Here is a 25,973-nt window from a genome sequence, read left to right on the forward strand (position 1 = left end):
GGTAATGTTTGCCTGGAACTGCCTCTTAGTGCTGACTGGGCTCTCCTTTTTACACAGTGTAGCGTGTGCATTTGACATGTTGATGGTAAATAGCTGAGGTCATTGCTGCTCTGTCACTTGGGACTGGGACTTGTTTGCTTTGGAAGTTCTGGGATTTTCGAAATTATTACTTCCACTCTTTGATTGAAGGCTGTGAGGAGTGAAAGTAGGATAGTTTCTTTTTCTGAAAAAAATCCCCACCAAAATTAAATCCTCCTGAAGAGAGGTGGTTGGGAGCTTCCTTCTGTCTCGAAAACCCTGTCACAGGAGACCTGCAGAGGTATAGAAGTGGTCACTGGAACGTTTATGCTAGAGGTCTGCTAAGCCAAAATTTGCTGCACAACCTGAGATCTTGTAGAAGAGCCTGTGTAAGCCTGTGCTGTTACCAGCTGTGTAAATCACTAGCCCCAAGCCTCCCCCCAATGCTCTGTGCAGATGGCAAAGGTGCCAGGGCTGGTTTTACTCTTTGCATGGGCTCATACACTTTGGTATTTCTTGATTGTTCCCCCGGACAATTTTGTCAGAACCCAGCCGGGGTGCCAGAGCTCAGGGAAGGCCTGGAGGGTTGTTTAGTGTGGGATTTCATAGTTGCTCATTAGTTTTCTGTAATTGAAAGTGCTTTGGTGATAAAAATCAATGATCTGAGGTAATTAAAATGATGTTCTGTGGGGGGCGAAGACACTCTTGGCCTGCATGCTGCCCTATTATAGAAAACATGTTGCTGAAAATGGCAATTGAAACCATAGCAGGAGAATGTAGGATTTATGATAAAGCTGACCGACTGCACCCAGCGTATGAGAACCCGTGTTTGTGGAGAGCCAGAGGAGATGCTGCTCCATCTGCAGATGAGGCTGTGGGGATGGCTGCAGGGTGCTGTGCTCGCAGCGCTTTGTTTTGTCCGTGGGTGGGAGGGAAGAGCACACGTAAAGAAACAGCGAATCCAAGCGCGTTGTGCTGCTCCTGGGCGAGCAGAGGCGCCTCGGCCAGCGCCGGCACTGCGTGTCTGGAGCTCGCGCGGGCCGAGCCCGTGTCCAGACCCACAGGAAACATTTGCGCGGGAATCTGGTTTCTGAGTCTCTGCACCCATTCCCCACGGACTGGTGGGGTACGTGGGGTGGCTCCTGCCAGGTCCCTCCCCATGGGCTGCGGAGCAGCAAGGTTCTGCCCACATCTGGAGGATATTTTCGAGGCATCAGGAAATGATGTAACCGCTGCCGGTGTCCTGCCTGGCGAGGGTGACAGGAGAGGAACGCAGCCCCGTGCTTACCGTGAGCCTTTTGGGGCAGTGCCGCTGCCAGGCTCCCGGGGGGGTACGCTCAAGTTTACCTGGAGGACTATTCCAGTTGAAAAGGTTTTGTTTTCTGGCAGACTCAGCCTCTTTCAGTCTGGTTCAGCTATAATGCGAGGCTGCCTGGCAGGGGCTATTTTTAGGGTGTGCTCAGTGCTTGAGTGAGACACAGCCCAAAGCCAAGGGCTCCTCCCCAGCAGCTTCTGTTTAACGTGGCAGCCCCGAGGACCTGGGGCAGCAGTTCGTCTCCTGCAAGCCCTGCATTAGCTTTGAGGCCTTAGAGCAGGACAAGGCACAGGAGAAATATTTTAAAGCAGGATTTTAAGGCAGTAGAGAGCTGTTTCGAGGTGAGGCTGGAGAGATCAAGGTAACAAACATAAAGTGGCAAAAGGACAGCGGATGGCAGGACAGCGAAGCTGTTGGCACAGAGCAGTGTCTCTGAAGAGCTGCTGACGGCATTTCCCGCTCCTGTGGCCGGGCTGTGTGACAGCAGGCGAGCAGGGTGCTGTGGGCACTCGTGTTTGTGACAGTTTGCAAACTAAGGCTGGACAAGAGGAAGAGATTCGGTGGGGTTTTCTTCCCAAATATGTTGGTTTGGAAGCCGTTTCCTCGCAGAGTGGCTGGATGAGCACAGCTGCACTTCAGCCATGTGGCGGAGGCAGGAGGAGTTTGCGCTCTGGGTCTGTGTTGAGCGAGGTGGCTGCTGGCTGGGCACTCCCGTGCCCTGCATTCGCCTTTCCTGCGGCTGCTTTTGCTTGGACGGAAGCTGAAAGATTTGATGTTATCTGTACAGAAAGCATACAAGAGATAGCATTCCTCAAAAGCAAGTGTCCTTAGGAGAACAGAACTATGTCAGGTGTTGCAAGCCTAATAAACCTGAACCCTGGCTCTAAACCAAGTGTGAAAACCTTGTTCTAGTCCAGGCATTTTGGACCAGCGTGAGAGCCAAAGCTGCTGATCCCACCAGGCAGCTCCCACTGGACAAAACTCTTCCCCTTTGTGATAAAATCAGAGGCAAAGCATGAAAGGCAAGGCTGATCTTTCACTCTGCGGTGCACTAGTCTTTTGGTGTGTTGTAAGGGAGGCTGGGAAGAAAGGTTTGGGTTGTACCAGCAGCCGGGATGGAGGGATGGCAGAACAATCGGGGCTGGCTTGTTAGCTTTTCATAGATGATTGATTTAGGTCATCTGGGCGGTTAGCGAGGAATAAATTGTCTGTCACTAACGTGTCAGGAGTGAAGGCGCGTTCCAGCATCACTCATTAGTCGCTGCTCCAACAGGAAGTGTTAAGGCAAATGGATGGTACTTTACTTTTTTAGGAGCTTGGGGTATAGAAGGGAAACAGTTGTGTTCCTTTGTGTGTGGTGGGATTTGAGGCCTCTGTCTCACAAAAAAAAAAAAAAACAAATGTATTTTTTGAGCTTGGCACATGGAGGGAAAAAATTCAAACCAAACCACTTCATTTTTGGAGCCTGAAATGAGCAAGTGTCTTGTTCATTGTCTGTCAGTGTTCAGTCTTCTGGGGTCCTGTAGTCTGCACCAAAACAGAGATGACAAACACAGCAGAAGCACGGTGCTCGTCAGTAATGCGGACTTGGGATTGGTGAAGCAGATAAATACAGTATAGAGTTTGAATCTCTAAAACCTGCCACAGTAAATGTAAAAACCTCCAGAAAGACCCTGCAATGCACATGGTGCTCCCAGCTGGATACTGCTCTGGGTGGTGTGGAAGCAGATGCTGCTGACAGGATAAGTCTGGACATCTTGCCGTGAAATACTGGCAAAGGTCCAAGCCCTGGGATTGTTCTGATGTGTGGTGGTTGTCCACTGTCCAAGGGAACTGTCCCCATGCTAAATTCATAGGGTCCCAGTATGCCCAGCAGTTCCTTTTAAAGCTCTGAACTGGTTGTTGGTGCGCCAGACGGGGCCCATGGTGCAGGGGTGGGTGACCCCCCTGTCACCAGAAGCACCGGTCAGCCGTGACCCAGGTGTTTCAAGGCACGCACCCATAGTTAGCCCCAGTTAATTTGGGGTCTGTGCCACAGGATCAGCCAGCAGGACGGGTTTGATATGGATCCTGTGTGTTGAAGCCATTGGGCCTGGGAGAAGGTGTCAGCAGGACAGGCCGTGCCTGAGCACAGTCACCCCTTCGAGTGGGGAGTGGGACAGCAGCTTATGTTGTTTCAGCAGTTCTCATTACACGGCAGTGACATTTTTTATTCAGTAATAGGTGCCCAGGGATACTGTATCATAGAACTCATTAAATAGAAGGTTATTTTTAACAGCCTCTTGTTCTCAGTTTCCTCCACAGACTGCTGCTTCACCAGATGAACTAAAGGTCTATGCACTTTGGGAAGCTGGTGACACTTATGATCAGGTAGACATAAAAATAAGTTACATTCCTAAATATATGTTTATTGGCATTGTTTAGATTTGTGTTTCTGGAACTGGTACAGCAGGCAGTTTTCCTCTTTCCCCATTGAAGTGTCTGGTTTTCAATACCAACCTTTTTCCAGCTGAGAGGGAGCTCTGAGCCCACGGCGTGGTCATTCCTGTGTCAGGACAACACAGTGTGTTGGTAATGCATGTCAGGAACTAGCTCACTGGAATATTTGGACCTGTGAGGAGAAAGAGGTCTCCAACGCAGACCTCACTCCAGGATCCAGTCCATTTTTCTTTTAATGATAATGCAACATGCACCAGAGGTGAAATGATGTTGTTACCTCATGTATCTGTTTATACTTAGAACGGAAAATGATGACGGCATGTGTGAACATCTCCCGAGTTTTAATTGCTATCACAGTAAATGAAGCGAAAGGGAAGGTGCCTAACAAAATGAGAATGGACAATGTAACTCCTGTGTCCATCATCTAAATACATTTTTATAGGAAAGACTCATGCATTGCTCTAGAGAAAAATGTATCCAGCCTCCTGGCTGGAGCGAACCACATGAACTCCTATGGAAGCATTAGAGAGGAATATGTTGCAGCCCCTTCTTCAGCATGTTCTTGTGCCCCTGGAGGTGCCGCAGGTCAGACAGGTGCAGGTGCAGGTGTGGCCGGGGGGTGCAGAGGTCCCGCAGGGGCTGGGGCGCTGCTGGAGAGCAGATTGTAGGGGACGGCTTCAGGATTACGAGGCAAGAATCCTCTCGTGTAGTTCTGTGAAGGTTTTGTACAGACTAAGGCACGTGCAGTTTTGATATATAGAAAGACAGGAGTAATTGTTGCTCTTTTTGTACTTACGATGCGTTTTGTTTTAAAGCATCGCCAAGTTTTGCTTGAAATATTTTCGAAAAATTATCGAGTGCGCAGGAACGTCATCCAGAATCAGTTGAGTCAAGAATGTGGGGAAGATCTAAACAAGCAGGAGGTGGATAGAGTGTTAAAGGTAAGTTTCTGTTCCGTTGTGGGTTTGATCCAATGAATACGTGAATTTTTAATGCTTGATTTGAGCAAAGGATCGTATTTTACCTTGAACTGATGAATGATAAGCATGGTAGAACAATTGTTATTGGAATGCGGACAGAGCTTGTTTTTTAGCTTGTTTTCTTAGAAAGACACTTGTCTCATGCCACCTTTTTTCTCTCCAAGGAGTAGCAATTTTGATGCATGTTTGTTTTGTATTATTGCAATAAATCTTTATTTGTCATCTTGGACCAGCAGAGAATAGAGTATCGTAGAAGTAACCCTTCAGAGTTATTTTTAAATAACGTGGAGCTAGACACGAAGGAGGCGGGAGGGCTGTGCACAGCGTGCTGAGCGTGCGGGCTCACTGCTGCTGGTTAATGCTGAAGAGCACAAGTGCCACATGTTCAGGAGGAAACGCATTTCATTGCGTAGCAGGACGTGCAGCAGTGTACGGAGCAAAACCGTAGCCAAAACAAGCAGGCAAAGTAGTAATTAACACGTTTCCTTGTGAAAGTTTATTTGAATCCTTTCATCTTTGTCTTTGAAGGTGCACCATTTACTTGCTAAAGAAGTTTATGGTACAGACCACACAGGCCATGATCAACAGGCTTTAAAAGCCATGAGGATGGCTGAGTAGAAAGTTGCCAACTAATGTAATACTTTTAATAGTTGTTGCTGGGCCTCTGCTCACTGTCACCCACTTGAGTAAGACAAGTGTTTAAGTAGTTTATTACATTGGGATCTGAGAAGGGAATAATAGCTTATTTGAAAAATTACAGATCTGTTGCTGTGATAAAAAGCAAACTGGTCGTGCTTGAAAGAACCTGGTGGTCTTAGCGGTAAAATAAGCTCAGACATTTTACCTGCCAGACAGTATTTCACATGGCTCGCATGTGCTGGAGGGTTTGTTAAATGACTGGATTAGCTCAAATATCAGCTCTCCTGGAACATCCAGACGATTTACTGGCATTAGTTTTTCATGATGCTGTTGCTATTTTACAGATAACCTATTTCTAGAAAAAAAGACCTTGCCCGAATAAACTGGGTAGTTCACGTACGTCACTAAGTCATGGTGTGACCAGCCTCATGTTGTGTCAGGCTTCTTCACCTTGAATGCATTTGTCACCAAAGTGACATTATCTCTGTTTCTGAAATAAATGTTAGAAGTATGATTTAATGAAATAAGAAGATTCGCTGGCAGCTTTAAACCATGAGAGATTGTATTCCTCTTTGAATGAAATTGGATTTTTTGACTGCTATTTCCCCATCCGCGTGTGCTCCTTTTTTATACACAGAGGAACAGACTGACAGGGTTCGTATTTTTGCATCTGCAGATCAAGTCTGCAAACCATGTTTCTAGCTTCCATGCTTAATTTCTTATTTGCTTTTGTGATGGGCAAGTCCCAAGACTTCAGGAGAAAAAGATACTTTTCCCTTTAGTCTCCAGAGCACGGGTTGTGTAGCAGTACTTGAGCTGGGGTTGAGTTACCTAAAGGGGGGCTGGGAGCAAAAGAAAGAGAAGCCACTAGCTGAGAGCTGAGGGACTTGGTGCTCATCTAATAGAAATAAGAAAATGAACCACAAGAAAACCCATTTACTGAAGTCCTTGGCTATGTGCTTACCCACTGCAAGCTTAGCAGACGTGTGGTCAGAATGCCAGAGCACAGTCCTGAAGTTTGACAGTTCATGGTCGCAGAACGTTGTTTCTGAAAAGGCTTCAGATGTGGCCACTGCCTTCTCTCTGAGCTTCAGCCGCTGTTCGCCCCTCAGTTCCCTTGTCCTCACCCCTCCCCACAACCTTTCCTCCATCGCTGCCACTTCATTGCTTGTCCTCCTTATGGTCTCTCAACCTTCCCCCTCTTGTGTTTGTCATCTTCATTTAAGCTGTCTGGTCTTCAGGGTGCATTTGTGCTCTCTTGTGCACCGGAGGGTGACTCTTGTTATCGATCACATTTGTTGTCCCAAAGCCAGACGGTGGTTGCTGAGACCTGACAGACTTTCCTGTTCTCCCCAGGACTGCTGTGTGAGCTACGGTGGAATGTGGTATCTTAAGGGGACGGTGCAGTCCTGACAGCGGTGGTAGCGGTTTCTTTACTTCAAGGGATCTCCAGGACGAAAGAGGAAACCTGAAGTGGGCAGCACAGACAGTAACGCCGCAGCCTGGGGAGCGTGGGGCAGGATCTGACCTGCTCTGGGGCACGTGGGCATTGCAGACGGACGGTCACCGACACCCCGGCACGCTCACGCGCCTGTTTGCACGGGCGCCTGGGTGCAGGGGCAGCGAGGAAGACAATGTGGGACCCTGTCTGCAGCCTGATGAATCTGGGATTTCTAGTGTATTTCAATTCTCGTTCTGTTTCATTATAAGAAAATAAAACGATATACTGACACAGACATGATGGAAAATCATGGTCTAATACTTTATTTTGTAAGTAATGCCAATAAATTAATTTGTTTACAAACATCCCAGTTTTTGTTAAATATCTAGATGCTCACACTCTGGTCTGAGCAGTGTAGTAGCCCTTACAGCCCTTGATCGTCATATTCATGGAAATGCCAGGACAGGGAGCACGGAACAAAATCTCTGTACTCCATAGCAACTGTTCTCACCTCTTGTCTGTGAAATGAGTTATTTGGAACGTACCTCCCTTTGAAACAGATGTGGAACAACTATGGGATTTCTTTTATTGGTGTGGGGTTTGTTTGAGGGATTTTTTGCATTACTGTATGCAAATGCAGCAAGGTAAGTAACTGAGTGCAACCTCTGGAAAGCATCCAGCTGTAGTTATCACATGGCAACAGTGTAAAACCTCTATTTTGTGTAATGTTTTTAATAAAATTTTATCTTGAAGGTCAATTCTACCCCGCCTTGTATTTGTCCAAGAAGAAGTGGAAGCTGCACCTACTCCTTTTATAGCCTGAGGGCTTCCAGAGGAAGGAAATGTGAGGAATGTTTTAGTAGGGCTCCGAGGTAGATAGTAAACTGCTTTACATCATTCTGCTCACATCGTGTTCTTCAGGAGTACCAGAGGGAGCTGGCTCAGGGCCTGTGGCACAAGGTACAGTAACTGATCTCTTTGTTACAGGTTTATCACGGAAGCTTAGCTGCACTAAGATAAGGAATATCTCACTGTAAGTAAGTGTTGTAGAACATGGTTACTTTACTGTTTGTGCTCGTTGCTATAATTTCCATCACATGAGGAGCTCAGGGCGATTCTATTAATTTCATCTACTTAATGCTCAGAAAAGGCTGAGTTGTTGACTAAAATAAGCAGATTAAGGTAGTTAATCCAGATAAGACTGGCTAAGAATATTGTTACCATACTTACGGCATTTCACATTTCTGTGGAAAATACCTATTTTTAAACTGCTAAAACTCTACCTTAATTAATAATCTAGTGCAGTTTATTAACTAACTACAGAAGTATGATTGGGAGGTGGTTTAAGTTCAGGCAGCTTTTGCAGCCTTTGTCCTGGTCCCTGACACAGCCCTGCTGCCGTAGTGTCGCCTATGGCTGCATCTGGGAAGCTTCTCCCTGGGAAAGCCACAGTGTGAGAGAAGGTAGGAAAGAAGAACCCAGCCATGGAGCTTTTTATTGCACAATATGTACAATTCAAAGTACAGTACAGCCAGCACTTAGCAATGGCACAGGTAGTCGAGGGGACGTGACATTACAGAACAATCAATTAGTTCTGTGGAAATCTAAGAACATTTTTCATACTTTTAAAGCATAAAAATTGTATATGTAAAACACCATAAAGATCACCCATGTCACCAAAGATTCTGAGGTGCTTTTTTTACATGTCTTCTGGTCCAGCAGTGTGGGTTGCCCTTCCCCTAAAGTGGTGTGGACTATTAGTAGTAGATCATTTGTGACTACCAGTGTCGTGCTTTTCTCACGCAAGGTTACTGCTTTCCAGTATCTGAATTGGGGCAGAGCTCCAGGTGATGAGGATACAAGTGTTGGGGAAACTGTGACCACACAGTTAACCTGATGGCACAACAGCAGCTTTTCTGCCTTGTTTGTGTCCCCCTCCTTGTTGAACAGCACTGACAAACACCACAACCAGGAAGAGAGAGTTCCCTCTGGATTCCTATCCCAAACTGGCATATCCTTTTCTATTTAGTGTAACTTTTAAAAATGCAAATTTAATGGGAACTCCATCTAAGCTGTGCAGGAAAGATGGCAAGACTAGATAACAGAGGTGCCATCTGCGCTGTTGACTGTTTCCTGCTTAGCACAAATGGGCATAACAACTACTAGTTACACATGTAGCTTGACTGGATTATTTATTTGCTTAGAAAAAATATTCACAAGATTCAGATTCCCATTCTTAAATAACTTTCAGAATGCAATACATGTTTTAGAGAAACTCTCACAATATTACGTCTTATACTGCAACTGAAGGACAGCTGTACACCAACTCGGCAGGGTACAACGTAAGGCAGACAGACCTGCAACAGCAGCAGCTGAGCTAAAGCTGAGAAATTGTCGACATTCTGTGTCAGCCCTTTGGTATAACAGCAGCTCCAACAGGCAGTAAGCTGATTCCCGAGAACCACTGACCATTTTAAGCTCTGAGACCCTTTGTGAGGAAAAGGACATCACCTCTCGTTGCACCTTCCCCCCACGCCACCTCTTAGGCTTTGTGTTCTTCACACTTTGAAGCAGTTTTAAAGAACATTTTAATCCACATTCTTTGCTTTTCAGAATTTAAATAATGACTAGGGAGTGGAGAAGGAGAGGAAGAACACGAGCGTGGTGCCTTGTTTTCGGTAGGATCCATTCTGGCACCGTTGTGTCCATCCACCCACCCCCAGGCAGCATGGACACTCAGGCTGATACTGGAATCAACAGCCAAACCAGTATGATAAGGTTTTACCAGGCCCATCTCCTTCAAGCACTTGGACTTCGTGGTATGTAAGACTAAAAGCTATTCCACTACGTCAATGCTACCACTAAAGTTAAATAGCTACACCGCAACTTTCTATCTTCTTACCAAATACACATACAAATGTACTTTGCAGACATTCCACCAAAGAACAGTAGGTCCCAAATAACATACATAGTCAATTCACAGTATCTTGCCTTAAGACAAAGTGCCCTACGTACAAAACCATACCTAGAAAGCCACACAAACTTTACATCAAATCCTTTCTTAGTAGGCAGACATCTATATAAATCTGTGGGAGAGTTCAGTACACGTAAAAACATGGTTTTAGCTTAACCCAAGCACAGTGCAAGCTGCTGTGCCAGCTCTCCGCTCCCTGCCAAAGCAAGCTCAGCTAGACAGCTGCCTTCATTCTCCAGAATCAAGCTGGTCAGGGGCTTTGTTTTTGTTCATCTTCTACACAGATGAAGTTACAGGGCTAGAGCATCACCTGCCAACCAAAGGAAAGCTCTAGTCTGATTCCTTTGAGAAGCACAGCACAGATTTCTTAGCGCTGTTATTTCTGAAGCGGACTAAGGAAACTAGTGTCAGTTACCGCTCTGGCCGGAGATTAAGTGTGGTGTAAAGTAACAGTCCAGCTCTGATGTTTATTTGCTTTACAACCACTAGTTTGTGTGACAGTGCTAAACAACATTAAATCTATTACTACATAGGTATAGGGAAACTAGTGGGTAACTAAGTAGCTTGTTAACTATAGGTCTACAAGCCAATTAAAAACATTCGTTCTGAGTGCTCAAGAAATACATCCATATCGGGGGCTTCTGCCATTTGTGTGAAGTTTTTCCCCTTCTTGACTAACAGTCATCAACCGAAAATGGGTAATCAGTGTGTCCAATGTTATGGCTGAGAGAAGAGGGACTTGTACTTAGCTCTGTGTTCATCTATTTCTTCTTTTGTTTTTCTGATACAGCTAAAAATTTCCTTGAAGAGTGCTTTATATTCAGGAGGAGGATTTGTTGGAGAGTCACTTAGCTCCACATTAGTGCATTCTTCAGTGTTAGCTGCAAGATCACACTGGGTATTCCCCATATCTAGGTCTTTGGCATACTGCTTCAGCGTTTGTACAGCCTTGTGTTTCAAAGAATCTTCGTCCATTTGACACTTCTTCAACAGCTCCTCATACTTCACTTTCAGAGCGTTATACTGAGCGTCGACTTCATTAAGCACAGAGATTCCTCGCTGCTTCACAGCTTCAGCTCTCCTAATGCAGGTTTCTTCGTGGCCCCTTAGAATGTCTCCCCCTGCAGCGCTGCTTAGGAAAGTTTCACTGCTGCTCCGTTTCAGCGCCTTCTTCTCGAGCTCCGATACAGTCAGAAGTCCATCGTCTGCCGGGCTCTGACCAAGCTCCCTTTCTAAAGATTCCTTGAATGAAATGAAAAAGGATTCTGGCACCAATTTCTCTGCATTATGGAATGTGTTTTCAGACTGAAGTATCTGTCGCATTTCAGCCACTTCCACTTCTAACTCCTCTGCCCGAGCCCGATATAAGTCTGTATCAACAAGCCTCTGTTCGAGGTCACAGTTTTCTTTTACCATAAGACTATATTCCTCTTCCATTCTTATCCTCTTCTCTTTTTCTAGGTTAAGTTGGGCTTGCAGAACTGTAACTGCCTTTTTGAGGTTCTCATTTTCTTCTTCTAGAGGACTTAGCTGACTGTCCATTGAGGTAATCTTTTCTGCAAACACGTGATCATAAACAAAGTACCTGCAGAAACAAACGTAAGTTTTATCAAATGTAGGAAGTACAGCTGCCCACACCTTCTAAAGTCTTCTTGTCCTGGGTAACTAATGACAGATTTAAACTGTGTGCTAACACACCCCCAAGTATACATAGCGGTCATTTTACTAACCTATCAGTCCATTTAGTAATCAGAGTTTCTAAGTAGTTATATGCCATCAAATCAAGCCTCCCAGCTCAAGCAGAATGGCAGCTTATTAACAGTTTCAAGTTACAGACAAGCTTATTCAATAACTAGACCTACAATTTAAGTTTAAATAAACATGCAATGCTTTCTGATGCTCAGATTTTTTTTCTGCAGCACTCCAATCTGGTAACTTTTGTCACTCTTGATTGTGGAAACAAGCTTCAAAATTGACAAGGCAATTCTGTAGGCTGGTATTTCTACACGCCTTTGGCAGTTTGATGGAATCCACTTGAGTTGTCAAGAAATAATGTCTTTTTAGATATACAGATTTATTCTCCATTCCCACCTCCATGGAGCACTGAGGGCCCAGCCACAAGAGCCTGCTCTGCCTGTCTGTGGAGGTGCCTCACTTATAAAATGACTTTCTAGGACTGAATCTGGTCTGAGCTTTTACCCCAGGTGATTGTCCTGATGGGCATGCTAATGCAGTTCAGCTGGGTCAAACTGCTCTAGATTTAAAAAGCAGCCCACAGTTCCAGGCACCATTTTACCAGTTGAAGCATCATTTTCACTAGATTAAGTTCAGGAAAGCTATTGCAAGACTCTCGCCTTCTTTGTCAAGAAAATATCCACAGAAATCCAAGGAAAGAGCAAGTTACAGAAAATATTTTGCATTTGGGATGTTAGTTTTTCAGATTCTGTGTGTGGGCTTTTATCTGACTGAAGAAAGTGGGGTACAAATCGCTGTACGCTTTCTAGGCTACAATTTGATATGGTTGGAGACTTCGGGAAAGAACTTTCCAAGACAGAAAGCAGATCCTGCCATTTCTGTGGCACAAAGACTGGAGCAGTCTCAAAGTGTGGCAGCAGCAGTGGCAACACCACACAGTGCAGGTATTTTGCTACAACATTAGATGTTTTTCTATTAGCTTGTTTGACATCTGTGCTTGTGTCTTAATGTTTAAAGCTTTGCTTAAAATAATTGCAATATCATATTTGCTATGCAAGGTAAAAAGTCTTACTGGCGAAGGTCATACAGCTCCTTCAAACAAGAGAAACTGTGCATTGATCTTGGCTGGTCAGATCTCTCATGGCTCATCCGACCTCGTCCAGACTTCTTCAGTTCTTCTACTTGTCGCTGCAGGTCATCTATGTGTGTTTGCAGATTTTCAATAGTCTCTGTCAAGCTAAAAAGGTGAAGGACTGCTGTTAAAACATTTGAATGTTTAGTCAAGGACATGGGAATTTCTCATCCTCTTATATTGTAGTTTATTCTCTGAAGACTGCTCTTTGGACCCAAAAGACCTTTAAATAAAATTATCCTTCCAATTTAACAGTATTGTAGAACAACACTAGACAGAGACAGCCACCCAATAACTACACAAATACACTTGGACAGCTCTTTTTCATATTCTCAGCTGGGGCTTGGGGAAGGGTGTCTAGTCTAAGTTTGTTACCTTAATATCTTCTGTTGTGAAGCTCTGCTCTCCGCAACTAGTTTTTGATTAGTGTCTTCTAGTTCTCTCGCTGTCACATCCAGCTGTTCATAGACTTTTGCATGCTGATCATTCATCTGACGCAGGAGCTCCACTTGCTTTGTGAGGTACTGCAAGACAGTATTGCTGTTACTCGTTTATACTTGCATTTTTATTCACATTCATAGAGACACTGCTAAGTTTCAGAAATGTAGATTCCAGTGGTTGCTTTGGTAAATGCCTGTTTGTCTGGTGCTATCAGTAGCTCGGTTTGCCCTGTCACAGAGGCGAGCCCAGGCTGATCAAGCAGCCTGTTGTCCGGCGGGGCTGGTTTGGTTGTACAAGCCGTGTTCATCCAGCCCTGCTGCAGCTCAGCCAGCACCCAAACCCTCTGCCTTGGACTGTCTGTCCTGCAGCCGTCCCTGACACAGCCGTGGATCCGGGCTTCAAACAGCCCTTCTAATTGCTGCAGTGGGCTACAACAGAAATGTTCCAACAGTGTTGACCCAATAATTTTCTTAGCACTAAAACTGAAATATTGGGTAGCATTATCCATAATTAACATTTCTTTTCAACCGACCAAAGTTTTTCCAGTCTGAAGCAGCACTACGTTCAGCAGAACAGAATTTAGGTTGTGGTTGCACTTAAGACAGTATGTGGGCTACTATGTGTTCAGGAAGTAAAATCAAATTATTGAATTCAGTCTATAATTACCCACATGGAGCTATTCCAGTTACTGTAACCCCCCAAAAAGTTCTCCTGCCAAAAACCCAACAACTCAACATGAAGTATTTCATTTTAATCCTCTTTAGTTTTACAATTAACAACACAGACCATCAAGTTTCTTGAATTATGTCAGAAAGCTTGGAGCAGTTAACAATCACCTACAGCTCGTAATACAAGTGTCTTATATTGTCCCACCCAGGATAGGGCTGATCCAATTCTAAAACTCCACACAGGAGCTTGCATCAGACTTGAACAAAAAACCCTAACCCTTTAAATCAGAAATACTTTGTTCTTACCTAGAATGTATTTCTTGCAATGTATTCTGTATTACCACATGCTACTTACTGAAAAATAAACTTCCACTAGGAACATCCACCACACTTCTGGGCAGTTACTTCTCTTTACATAAGCCTGTTAGATACTCAAAAGTTCTAATATTCTACTTAACCTTTTACCTCATTAGAAGATTGATGGGTTAACATTTTAGGCAATTTAAGAACAGATAATAAGTTAATCTAGGACTAGTAACTGCTACATACAGACTCCTAGAAGATCAACATGATAGCAGTTGGCCAGATCCTTTTGTGGCCTGTGCACACATGACAGAGGATTTACACAAAAATAGTACGTGGATTAGCAGCAGAATCTCAATGTGACCCATTTCAGATTAACTTTCCCTATTGGTTATTCTCAGAAGGAGCTGGAGATCTTCAGATTTTCTTGAGCAGTACAAGTGTGGCTAAGCACAGAAACCAAGGCTTTGGTGCCAGAATTAGATGCTACCACTTACAGCAATGAGCTTTTGCAGAAGCTCCAGATGAATGGAAGAGGTGAAGCACCATTTTCTCCACCTCACATCTCCCAGATGTTCAGTGCTGGTGTCAAGTTGGCCTGGAATTATCAGGCCACCAAAACAAAGTACAGATGTGGTAATAAATGCTTTACAAGTTCACATTTATTCCACCTCCCCTGTAACTGAGCACCTAACATGCAGCAGCAGTTGAGACTTGCTGTGTTCTCCCACATGATAAAAGGAGAGCGTCGGTATTTCTGAAGTCTGAGTGCTGAGAACATTCAGGCAGGAATAAAGTTGTCCTTTCAATCCAGCATTTTTTACATCTATAATAATTAGTTAGTGGCACACGTGTCAGCACAGAGGTCAGATATAATGATCTAAGGCTGTAAAACACATAATAAGTCAGCATTTAATGTATTAGATGTAATCTTAAGCATCCCAAAGCCTTTGACCCTTCCCCTTCAGTGCAGATAAGGCAGTACTGTATTTCAGAATGATTTCTTAGCCAGTTTGGACTTTGCAACCTACAAGATATGAATTAATAGGAAAAAAACCCCAAAGATTTACTCTGATACACTGTACTGAAAAAGCTGGTAAAAAATGCAGCTGAGTAGCACCAGGAACAGCTGCAAGATCACCTTTAGGTTACAGAGACATGCACTAGAAAATTAGGAAACACCAAGTACGGAGACTGAACATGCCACTTGCACACGTATCCTGTGCAGTGGGGTCTCCTGTGTTCCCACAAAAGACAGAAATACAGGCTTGAAAATAACTGACTGAACTGCTTTTACCAGCCAAAAAGTACTGCACATTGCACACGCTAACTTCACTGGCATTTGTTTCAGTGAATTCCTGTAACAATCCCTTATGCCAATAAGTTAATACATCCAGTTCCTCCATCATGAGGTTCTCTGCGTATTTGAAGAAGGGGTTCATTTGATTTTCCCAATATATGCTCCTACCCATGTTGGGGGAGAGGATGAAAGAGAATAAATAGGTATCAGATAAAACCTTTGAAAAGCAGTATTGCACAAGTCCTGATGTGGTTTTTTGATTGACTAAGCAAAGCAAGGTATCGAGAGAATAAATGAGCCTGTCAGTGTCTGAGGTTATCTGAACATACAGGTACTTGACACTGGGACACACCAACTATAGATCACTGCTGGAAGGACACCTGTGACCACGTCCTGCTGAGCTCTCTTATCTAGTCAATAAATGCTAACCCACCAAAAAAGCTTAAGCAAATAAACTGGCTTAAGCCAACAGGATATTACATCTTCAATGGCACTAGACTGTTTCTATGAATGAATGCTGCTTAGCAACAATATGTTTTCCATATTTCAAGACAGCATTCAAATACATCTGCTGAAGGAGTAGCTACACTCAGTGAGGCAGGTTAGTTACCTATTGCGAAGTTATGTTGTGTTATTTCAAAAGGTGTGTTGTAACTGTTGAACACTTCCTTAGACACGGTTGCTCATACCTTAAGTAGATCAGTATTTGTATAGCACCTTAAAGTGTTTGTCCTCTCTAAATCTTAAGAAATAATTAATCTTTTATAAAAAACATTAATGGCAATGAGATATTTTAAGTTTCTGCATTAAATACATTTCTTTGTAATGCTGTGCCACTAATATCAATATCAGCCATTCCAACCACTGTATCACAGAATTAATAGAATAACAAAGATGACATTTAGCACATAATACAGGAAATAGCCAAAGTATCAGGTAGAAAGCAAAAGTACCTTATCAAGAAAAGAAAACCTGCACCCAGAAATTGTGCATGACCTAATAAAAATGCTGCATTTTTTTGTTAACATGACTACCTTAACGATACCTAGACATCTGTAAGTATTAAGCTTAGGATGCCTTAAATTACCTGTTACCACTCCAATTATACGTGTTTTAAGTCTTAAGTTGCAGCTGTACAAAAGCCACATACCATGTGTAACTGTGTAAGTGCTGCTTGCACAAAAGAACTTGGATTTTGTAAAAATCTCGCATATACCAGTCACAGCCAGTTCTCTGTGACTCGCTCCGAAACCAAACTGAAATGCTGACTCCGTTTCCAATATGTTGTCAGTCAGCAAAGCACTGAATATTTAATAATTTAATTATTAGAGACCATGCATTGCCCTCTAATAGCTGGAAAAAAAAATTCATTATGCTGACAAATGCTGGGTCTGCAAGAACATGAGCAATACTGAAGCAGAAAAAAAAAAGGAAAATTGCCAAAAATGGCCAGATTTTTCCACAAAACAGCACAAAGACGAGTGGTTTTGAAAGGGTGGTTATGATTTTTCCCCCACCCTAGAAAATACAGAACAATATATCCACTACATCTTGTATTTAGATACTATTTTAGTGTTTGGCTTTGCCTTTTGTGTGTGTGTTTGGGTTTTTTTTGTTGTTGTTGCTTGTTGTTGTTGGGTTTTTATTGTTTCTTTTGTTTTTTATTGAAATAGACTTTAGTTTTCTTTACCACAGCTCAGTTTAGTGCAAGTATATAGCCTCAGATTTTTCTCAAATCTCTCTCCTGCACTTACTAGCATTTAAACTTCAGTATGGTAACAACTACCATTGTCATATAATGATTTAAATTATTAATTTATTCATCATATAATTTAATGCCATTTTACCTGGTAAGATCAGCAAAGCTCAGCAATAAAATAACTGAAGTAACTTTTCTGTACAAAAAGAAAACCACCAGTTATTTGGCATTAAACAAGCCAAATCCAACATAAAGCTTAATGGCACAAAGCTTCCAGTAATCAGACAAAAAGTTCTAACTATGATCAAGCCTACAGAGGTTCTCAGATTCTCAAAGTAGCAGAGGTAGTTAAACATTGTTGAGTATTTTTCTTTAAAGTGTCCATCAGATGCCAAGAAATTCACATCTCAACTTATGTGCTGTTATGTTGCAGGTTTGGATGCTTTAACACTTGGATCCCACAAATATTTACCTCTATCTCCTGCAGTTGCTCTTGATTTGTTGCATACATTTGTTGTAAAGATTCTTCTAGTTCAGTGTTACGGTCCAGTAGTGTCTTCCCAAGCTCAGCAGCAAGGTGAAGATCTAAACAAAGAAATCATGTTTGCACTTAAGTTATAGAGCAAATAATACAATCTAATTTTAAGGTATTTTAAGCAAATACTCGAGGGGTATTTTTATTGCTGTTTTAACGGCTCTAAGTTACTTCCAGTACCCCAAAAAGAAAGTTAGCTTACACTTAAATAGAACATTCATGTACCATCTAGAACACAAGTCAGCCCTAAAACCTAGAAGTTGCTCTTATTTAATGAAGCTTCCTTAGTTTCTCTTTTGGTCCTTCAGCCACAGGTCAGACACCTACACCATCTTCACTTCTCACCATCTGCCCAGTACTGCACAGGCTCTCTACCCAAGGTCTGTTAGCTGCACTTCACCATGTTTCCAGCACTCTTATTTCTGAAGAATAAACATAAAAGGCCCTGTAAATGTTCATCAGGCTAAACCCAGCCCAAGGCTGATGGCCCTCTTAATTCATTTGCTGTTCTTCCCCACTGCCCTTTCACCGAGGAGCGCAGGTCATACTGGATCAAAGTGCTAAATGAAAGTTTCACATGCTTTTTATGGTGAAAAAAATAACATCAAAAGACATAACACTGATAAAGAAATGTAGCTATTCTGCTTTTTGAGCTCATAAACCTAGGAGACAAGAATTGTTTTATGTGCTCCGAAACATCATTTTAAATGTCACTTGTTCTCAGGCACTTAATTTCACTTCAGTCATCCTCGATCACCTCTAGGGTGCAGTGACTGTAGTTGTTTCAAATTAAGAAATAAGTCATCCGAACACTCAGTCTCCTTCTACAGGGAAGCTTGATATTTGTTCAACAGCATCAGTAGTGCTAGGTATTCTATATTCTGATGTTTAAAGACACGCGTAATTTAAAAGCAAACATAACGCGACAAAGCATCAGTCTCTGTGTTATTGCTAAAATTGTAATTACTCTGTACAGGGATTACATGTTAAGAATGCAACAGGTTTCAAACCCTCTAATTTTCCACCTCCTTCCCATCACCTGGACCACGACCAGGTTGTCTCTCGCCCGTGTGCATACAACGTTGCTAGTTTTCACAAAGAACTAGCATCACCAATGGGACGGAGACAGAAGAAAAGTCAAGAAAAATTTAGATTCACTTCAAGAAGACTTAAATTAATATACAAGAGGCACATATTGCATCATCGGTAGTGGCAGCTACACCAGCAAATACATTCCACTTTCATGTGATTAAGATGCCCTTGTTTTAACTTATCTCTTTCCTTCCTGCCCTTTCCCAATAATCTTATCAACTAGTTATTGTAACAGACAGAACACTGTTCCAAGATCGGTCTGCGCTAACCTTCAGTTTGGCAGCCTGTCCAAAACAATTACTCCACCTACACATACAGAAGCCAAAGACCAAACTTGGACGTACAAGGACAAGTGAGTAGGAGCATTTGTCTATTAAGTTGTAGATGTCTTGTTCTGGCAAAACAACAGCTGTGGTATTCTTTACACATTCTTTACAGCTGCAGTGCATTTTTTCCTACCTTAAGGTCAGATTCTTAGAATAAATGCCACAAAAAATATTTAAAACGAGTCCCAGTGCATAGGAGCTCTTCACAGTTTGAGAAGATGTATGACCAGGAGCCACATGGCATACTGATCTCTGCTTAGGAGTTTATCCTCACACAGCTTTATCATTGCAACACCACTTGTTAAGAAACAGAGCCTGTTCTAGAGCTGGGGTTTAAAGTATTTGGATAAGGAAACCTTGAGGTGTTCTGCTTAAGTTTTTCCCATTTTAAAACAGAGATTGCACCTTGTTTACCCATGGACAGAATAACTCCCAGTCAACACCAAGCTGTTTGTTCCGTTGCGTTACAGAATACTGTAGTCTTCAAATCCAGTGAATCTATCATCCTATTTAAACTGGAGTCCCAGTTCACAAGTTCTCATACTACACAAATCTTTACTAGGAGCCACAATCTTTAAAGCTGGTCAACAATTCAAAGCAAAGAGTAAACAGTGCATTCTTTCATTTTAATAGAGTAAGAGGTTTAGAGGGGATTTAGGATTACCTTAAAGATGTAATAAATAATAGAATTACTTGCTGCCATTTCCCTTCCCAAAGTGAAAGTTTGTTTTAATGTTTAAGTACATTTAGGAGTTGATAGTTTCATTCCTACATGCCCCCTCATCTACAAAACCAAGTAGCACGTACCACACAGTACTTTGAATACAATGTGAATAATAGAATTCATGTCATTATATTTACAGACTCATTCTGTTCATTAGAATGGCAGAAGCACAAATGAGCTACTATAAGAGAAGCATGCTCTTTCATAATTAAGGCAATTTGTTTCTGAGCGGGAGAAGACAAATGGAAGAGCTCAGGAATATGCAATAAAACCCTAACCTCCTACCCCCAGAGAAAGCAAGAACTGAAACAACTGGACCTCTTTGAAAAATAAGAATTTGCTTTGCATCCATTTTTCTATATTGTTAAGTACCTATAAGCCCTCTGAAGAGCAAATTTTAACAGCGAGATGTACAACATACCTGTGTTTTCCAGATATAGAAACAAAAGTTAATTTACATTTCTCTGAGAGTTGCTCTACAATACCAGATGCACCCAGCATTTTCTTTTGTAAATTTATGTTAAGTAACAGCTAGCTCTGTCACAGACAAGCATTTTTCCTTTTTACCAGGAAGATATAAGCAGAGAGGTTTTTAATAATGCAAACTGCATAGCGCAGATCTTAAGATCTTCGTTTTAGTAAATCTGATCAGTTGTACTGGTGTGTAACAGCTCCATCAGAAATCCCCAAACCAAAACAAAACTTGAATGGTTGCTCCTCTGAGATGCTGAACAGCCTCTCCACAATCTCTTCTGACAGTGTTACTATAATTGAGAAAAACAAAAAACCCACAACAGTACCGAAATCCTTCTCTTCTACTTTTTCATAATCCATCTAACAAAATGATACAGGGAATTTTCAATCTAAAATAAGCCTGTTATTTTCAACAGTAAATGGCATTAGTAGTACAAGATACAGAAGAAAGCCTGGCTGAAGTTTACTTAGCTGTAAAATTAAACCCTTAACTTTTTTTTACTTGCTTCATATTTCCTACTCCATGTTCAGATCACCCTCTGTTCTGTTAAAGAGACTAACAGCAAGATGTAAAAGAGTGGTCACAGACAATAATTCTTTTTCAAGTGTCAGCATACTGCAGCACAGCATGGCTACTGCAGAAGGAAGGATGGCGGATCCCATCCTTAAAAGAATTCCATGAGCATTCTGTTTTCATGAACGGCGTGCCAGAAAAGCCCACCTCCATTGTCAAGGCAAAAGCTTTTGGTGCACACAAAGACTGTCAAAGCTTTTCCAAAACCCTACCCTAACTTCAAGATTTAAAGACTGGCTGATTAGGTCTACAAGCTTGTTTCAGGGTGTCTCCTAATGTTTTACAACCTCAGTTTTCTCATAAACCTACTCAGTTTTTAAACGTGCACTGATTGTTTGAGTTGTTGAGAAGATTAAAGAGACCTCGATAAGGAATCTTACTACTCTATTTACATACATTGGTATTGCTTAGTCTGAGGAGAAGGAAGAGTGTCTTTCAGACTTCAGGAATAAACTATAATAGAATATTTAAACAACACTCCTGTAAGGAATTTCTTCTTTGCATTTCAACTTGCCCATCAGTTTATTTTTCTCCTTTCCCTTTTGGCGAGGTTATTAGTCACTTCCGTTTAGGCTTGTAAAGAGATAATCCCCTTCAAAACGCACTAACCTCTAGAACGGAACACTGTTTCTTAAAAGCTCACATCAGAGAGAAAATCGTGATTATTTGACTCATTTTAATTAAAAAATGAAATTAAAGAACCCTCAATAAGGCAAGAAGTCAGTTGCTATACATTGTGAAGTCTCGTCGTAGGTCTTCCACCCCATAAGTAGTTTTTACTACTGACGTAGTAAAGAGATTGCTAAATTGTGTCTTCAAATTTTTAGCTCTCTTCCCTTTGACAGCAAACTACAGATTAAGGATCTTATTTAAATTGATTGGCTTATATCTTAGAGCCATGAAAACATCTATTTCAAGCAAAGAGTATCTAAATACAGCCTTCAAACACCTATTCTATAGTCAAAGCATACAATTAGAGACCTATTCCTGTCTCAGAAAAAGTTTCTGCTGTCAGATCCCTGATCTCAGTGCAAAAGGCGCTTAGCTAGGAAGAGCTTTCAATAGTGTCTTTCTTTATGGTTTATAGTAAGGTAGCACGTACCAGTCCCAAGAACTAATGTACTTCAATGTACTCCAGCCAAAGGCTGGAGCAAGTTTGCAGGCAGCCACTTCACAGCTTTGAGCTGTCCTTTTAACACCAATTCAGGATTAATAACAAAAAGTAGAACTAAGTAAATACCAGTTGTAAATGCCACCGAGCGCTTAGGGAAATTGCACACTCTTTCCATATCATGTCTGTAGTAGATTTTTAGTGTCATCATACTCAGTGCATTTCTGTGACTCCTCCCTCACTGGTGAAACGAGAACAGTATTTACCTCTTGCATGTGGCGTTTTAAGACCTATTGACAGAATGACATACAGGAGCTGGGTACATATAATTCAAACACATAGCGGAGTTGTGTATTTTAGGAAGAAAACTCAAAGTTTTTAATAATGGACCTGCACAGCTAATCGAGCACAGCTACATTTATAACTTCACCGACTGGAAGCCCTTATAAAAGGTTCAAAAGGACGCGATGCAGCATCCTGCCCGCTACTTCCAGCGCCCGCCCTGCAGAGCTGGCGACGTCCCGACAAGGTGCAACTTCTCAGAGCCGCTGCCCTCCCTCCCCGCCGGGCGGAGAGCGACCCAGCACGCCTGAGCTGGGCTGCAGCAGCCCCTTCCGTCAAACAAAGCCGGCTGCAACCCACAGCCACACCAGCGATCCCCCTGCCCGCGCGTCCAGGGCGGTGGGAGCGCGGCCGGGAGGGCAGCCCGGGCTCCCGGCTACGACAGTGGCGGGGCGGCACAAGCCCCGCCGCTCCGCGATCCTCACCGCCGGCTTCTGCCCCCTCACGCCCTTCCCGCCGCCCCGCCCGAGCGCCCCGCGTCCCTCCGGGCTCCGCAGCGCCGTGGTGCCGGTGCCCCGCGCTGCCCGCCACCCCTTCCCCCGCCGACCCCCGCAGCGGCTGCCCGCGGCCCCTTCCCTCACACGCCCTCTTCGCCACGGCCCCTTCCCTCGCACGCCCCCCGCGCCGGCTCACCTTGCTGCAGGTCCTGCTGGTCGTACCAGGGCTCATCCTCGCGGATCTCGAACTCCTCCACCAGGCTGTCGGCCAGCATCGCGCCCCTTCCCTTCGCGGGGCGGCGGGAGGACGACACGGCAGCGCCCACGCGAACGAGTCCCCTCACGCCGAGCGACGGCGAGGCAGGGCAAGCCGGCAGCCGCTCCTCTCCTTTAAAAGCCGCCTCCGGCCATTGCCGAGCGCTTCCGGACTTTGCCGAACCTCTCCCCCTTCTGGTCGGGCTGCGCGAAGCTACCGGCGGCAACGTGGCAAGCTACAGCCACCCACCCACCGTCTCTCCGCGATTCAAACACAACACCCTCACCTCCCCTGCAGGCAGCCAATGGGAAGCCGCCTTGCGGACAGATCGAAAAGAGTCTGAGCCAATCACAAGGCAAATTCATGTCATGCCGCCAATGAGAGCGACGAGAAGGTGGTCCCGGGCTAATGACACTCCGCCTCAGCAGGCAGCTGCGCAGCCTCCGGTTAGAGGAGGTGGGTTAGTGCCTGTGGAAGGGGCGGTGGTTGCTGTGGCTCCGAGGGGTTAATCGCGGGGAGCGCTTGCTGGGGGTTATTCCGGTGTGTCTGCGGCGAAGCAGAGCTGGTACAGCGGCGACTAGGCGTAGGGAAAGCTGTGACTGCTAGCTGCCCCGTGCTGGGAGCCACCGGGGTGCCTGTGAGGAGAAGCTCGGCCCCTGAGCCGCCCTTCCTCTCAGCCGCATCCCCTCACGCGCTGGTGAGCGGGAGCTGCTGCCGCGGCTCGAGACGGGCGTCGCCATCCTTGCGCCTCGCGTGCCTGTCGGTCAGCGCTTCTCTCATTTCCTTACAAGGAATAAGGAGCCGCTGAGGAAAAAAGTAGCTTGATTTGCCCAGTTTTAACAGGCGAACATCTCCCGACTTGCAGTCCTGCAGGTGCCCGGAGCCCCCTGCCTTCCAGGAGCCACAGTGCTACAGGGCTTGGGCAGCATCGCGGGCTTGAAGGAGCGCAGCCTTCCCTGTGCTCCCTGTTGGCCTCTCCTCTCTGTCTCAGCAGCATTTCCCCTTGGCATTAGCCCTCGGGACTAGGAAAGCGTTTATTCCTAGTTCTGTCTTGGTGTGGTTCAAGTCATGGAAGAAAGATGAGGAAGATACTTGTGTCCAGCCGGTTTGTCAGGGCTGTGAGTGTTACACTGCAGTCTGAGGCTGAGCGCACGATGCCAGCTGGTGTGCTTCACTCAAAATTTGTCATTGCCTGGGAATCCACTTTTGTTTTTAAGACTCATGCTCTAATTTATTTTAGGGATTGCCATCCAGCCCCAGGAGAAACGCAAGTAATGTCATATTGCGTCTCACTGGCTTAAACAGTCTGTTCTTTTGGCTCATCTGTATTAACACAGTCGTAACCACTAGAAGTTTGTGAAACTGATTTGCCTTCTGTGAATCACAAAATGTCAACACCTGTGCTTTAACCTATTCGGTATAAAGGCTGACTGCTGAGGCAGGGGATACTCAGGCATGATTTCATTGTAGTACAATTAAAGAGCACATCATCTGGGTAAGGAAGTGTGGCACCTCAACTTCTAATTGAACCTATTTCATAAACAAGGTTCAGGACCAGATGTACCAATTAGTGTAAAGAGTTGTGTCAGATGTTGGGTATTTTAATTAGTCATGGCACTAGAGGCCTGTTTGCGCATTGTTAGAAGGTTTCTGTTGAAGGATTTTCAAACTTCTTATTCTCAAATTTTCTGAAGCTGGGGGGACCTTTATTATTATTAATGTGTAGGAAGGAATTGAGCCAAATATGATGTGAGAAATCACTGTCAGTTTGCTGGTAACATCAGTGTGAAGCACATTTATCTTGGTGCTCATGGAATTTGAGGAAAAGGAGTGTCTCAAGTCTTCATTTGAAGACCCATGGAGGGACTCCAGAGAGACACAGAGGTGAAATCTCTACCTTTCCAAAAGCCCTAATATCTACTACATAAATCACTTAAGTATATTTGTAAAGGCTTGAATGTGCACTTCTTTAAAAAGAAAAAAAGGTGACACTTGTTAATGACATACATAATGACTTTCACAGTCATACTAAGGTTATTTTTAAAACGGAACATTTAGAATGGGCATCTTTTCAATAACCTTATTTTTCATTTTAGGTTTCTCAGTAGAAGTTTTTTGCACCAAACTTTTTGCAAAAATGAAAAACTTTGTCACTTGGAAATGCAGTTATCTCTACAGCTGTAGCTCTGTGAAAAATAAGCTTGAAAATGTGCATCACAATCATCCTTAAGTATCTTAAAAATCAGTTGTATTCTTACAAATAAATTTGCTTCAGAAAGAAAACAAACCAAAACAACTCAGTTCAAGTTTTGTCAGCTTCATTTTTTTTTCTTACCTGTAAAGTGATCTACCGTTTGCATCTTGCTTCATATTAGTACATCTTAAACGTATACACAAAAATGCACCTACATTTCATTTGCTCTTTGAGAGTTCATTTTTTGTGATGGGGATGGGAAAAAATGCAGTTCCATTCTGACTTAACCAGAACAGACACTTATCCAGTCCGTACCTGGTCTGTGGCTTTTGCCAGGGGATGAGGAAGGTGCCGTCGTCCCTCACCACAGCCCGTCTGCAGCCACTTTGCAAACCACAGGAAGGCTGGAAACAGCCGTGGTTTTCATTTCCTGCCTCTTCCATGGTCATTTTAATGAGGAGCTCAGGGAGCTGCTTATAGATCTGCTTATCAAGCTGAACGAGCAGATAATCTAAATATTTCGATGGATATTTGAGAATTGCATTTAGGATAAAATTGTTAATATGTGGTGGAGCAAAGTGGTGGGCTGTTGACAAGGAGCGGCTTGTAAAGCTCTGGGGTTAGTGTGCATACTCAGGCTGAAATTTGAACCTGAAGTATCTCCGAATTAATTAATGTAAATATAGATGAACTCTCAGTTAAAAAGATACTTGAGAGAAGTATTTTTGTATTTGGCTTATAGAATCAAATCTGGTCGAGGACCATGAAGGCACTCTGCTTTAAAAGGCAGAGGTTTCCTGGTGCTAGCTGTTCTCATGGGACACTTTACACAGAGTGTACTTCAGTCAGTTGCTAGAGAGTGGA

General features: G+C 43.6%; 2 protein-coding genes across 3 annotated transcripts in view; one reads left to right on the forward strand and one right to left on the reverse strand.

Moving 5' to 3' along the window:
- Nucleotides 1-7,590, forward strand: part of POLR3E (RNA polymerase III subunit E) — a 29,251-nt gene extending 21,661 nt beyond the window's left edge. For both annotated transcript variants that reach the window (XM_065031105.1, XM_065031106.1), the window contains 3 exons: nucleotides 3,626-3,703; nucleotides 4,588-4,713; nucleotides 6,748-7,590. In XM_065031105.1, coding sequence (XP_064887177.1) covers nucleotides 3,626-3,703; nucleotides 4,588-4,713; nucleotides 6,748-6,804 — 261 coding nt within the window. In that variant the 3' untranslated portion in view covers nucleotides 6,805-7,590. The remainder of the gene's footprint in view (nucleotides 1-3,625; nucleotides 3,704-4,587; nucleotides 4,714-6,747) is intronic.
- CDR2 (cerebellar degeneration related protein 2) lies at nucleotides 7,130-25,171 on the reverse strand. The gene is made up of 5 exons (XM_065031113.1): nucleotides 22,856-25,171; nucleotides 17,517-17,629; nucleotides 13,009-13,157; nucleotides 12,574-12,738; nucleotides 7,130-11,391 (listed from the first exon to the last, which is right to left on the reverse strand). The coding sequence occupies exons 1-5, from the start codon at nucleotides 22,932-22,934 to the stop codon at nucleotides 10,524-10,526; spliced, it is 1,374 nt and encodes a 457-aa protein (XP_064887185.1). The 5' UTR covers nucleotides 22,935-25,171; the 3' UTR covers nucleotides 7,130-10,523.
- Between the last annotated feature and the right edge of the window lie 802 nt (nucleotides 25,172-25,973).

The sequence above is a fragment of the Columba livia genome, chromosome 15, assembly GCF_036013475.1.
Source record: "Columba livia isolate bColLiv1 breed racing homer chromosome 15, bColLiv1.pat.W.v2, whole genome shotgun sequence".
In the NCBI taxonomy this organism is placed as follows: domain Eukaryota; kingdom Metazoa; phylum Chordata; class Aves; order Columbiformes; family Columbidae; genus Columba; species Columba livia.

Coding starts and splice junctions, on each gene's coding strand:
- CDR2 (XM_065031113.1), bottom strand. CDS start 22,934: ATGCTGGCCGACAGCCTGGTGGAGGAGTTCGAGATCCGCGAGGATGAG. Junction 17,630..22,855: donor CCAGCAGGACCTGCAGCAAG/GTGAGCCGGCGC, acceptor TTCTTTGTTTAG/ATCTTCACCTTGCTGCTGAG. Junction 11,392..12,573: donor GAGCTGTATGACCTTCGCCA/GTAAGACTTTTT, acceptor TTGTTTCTGCAG/GTACTTTGTTTATGATCACG.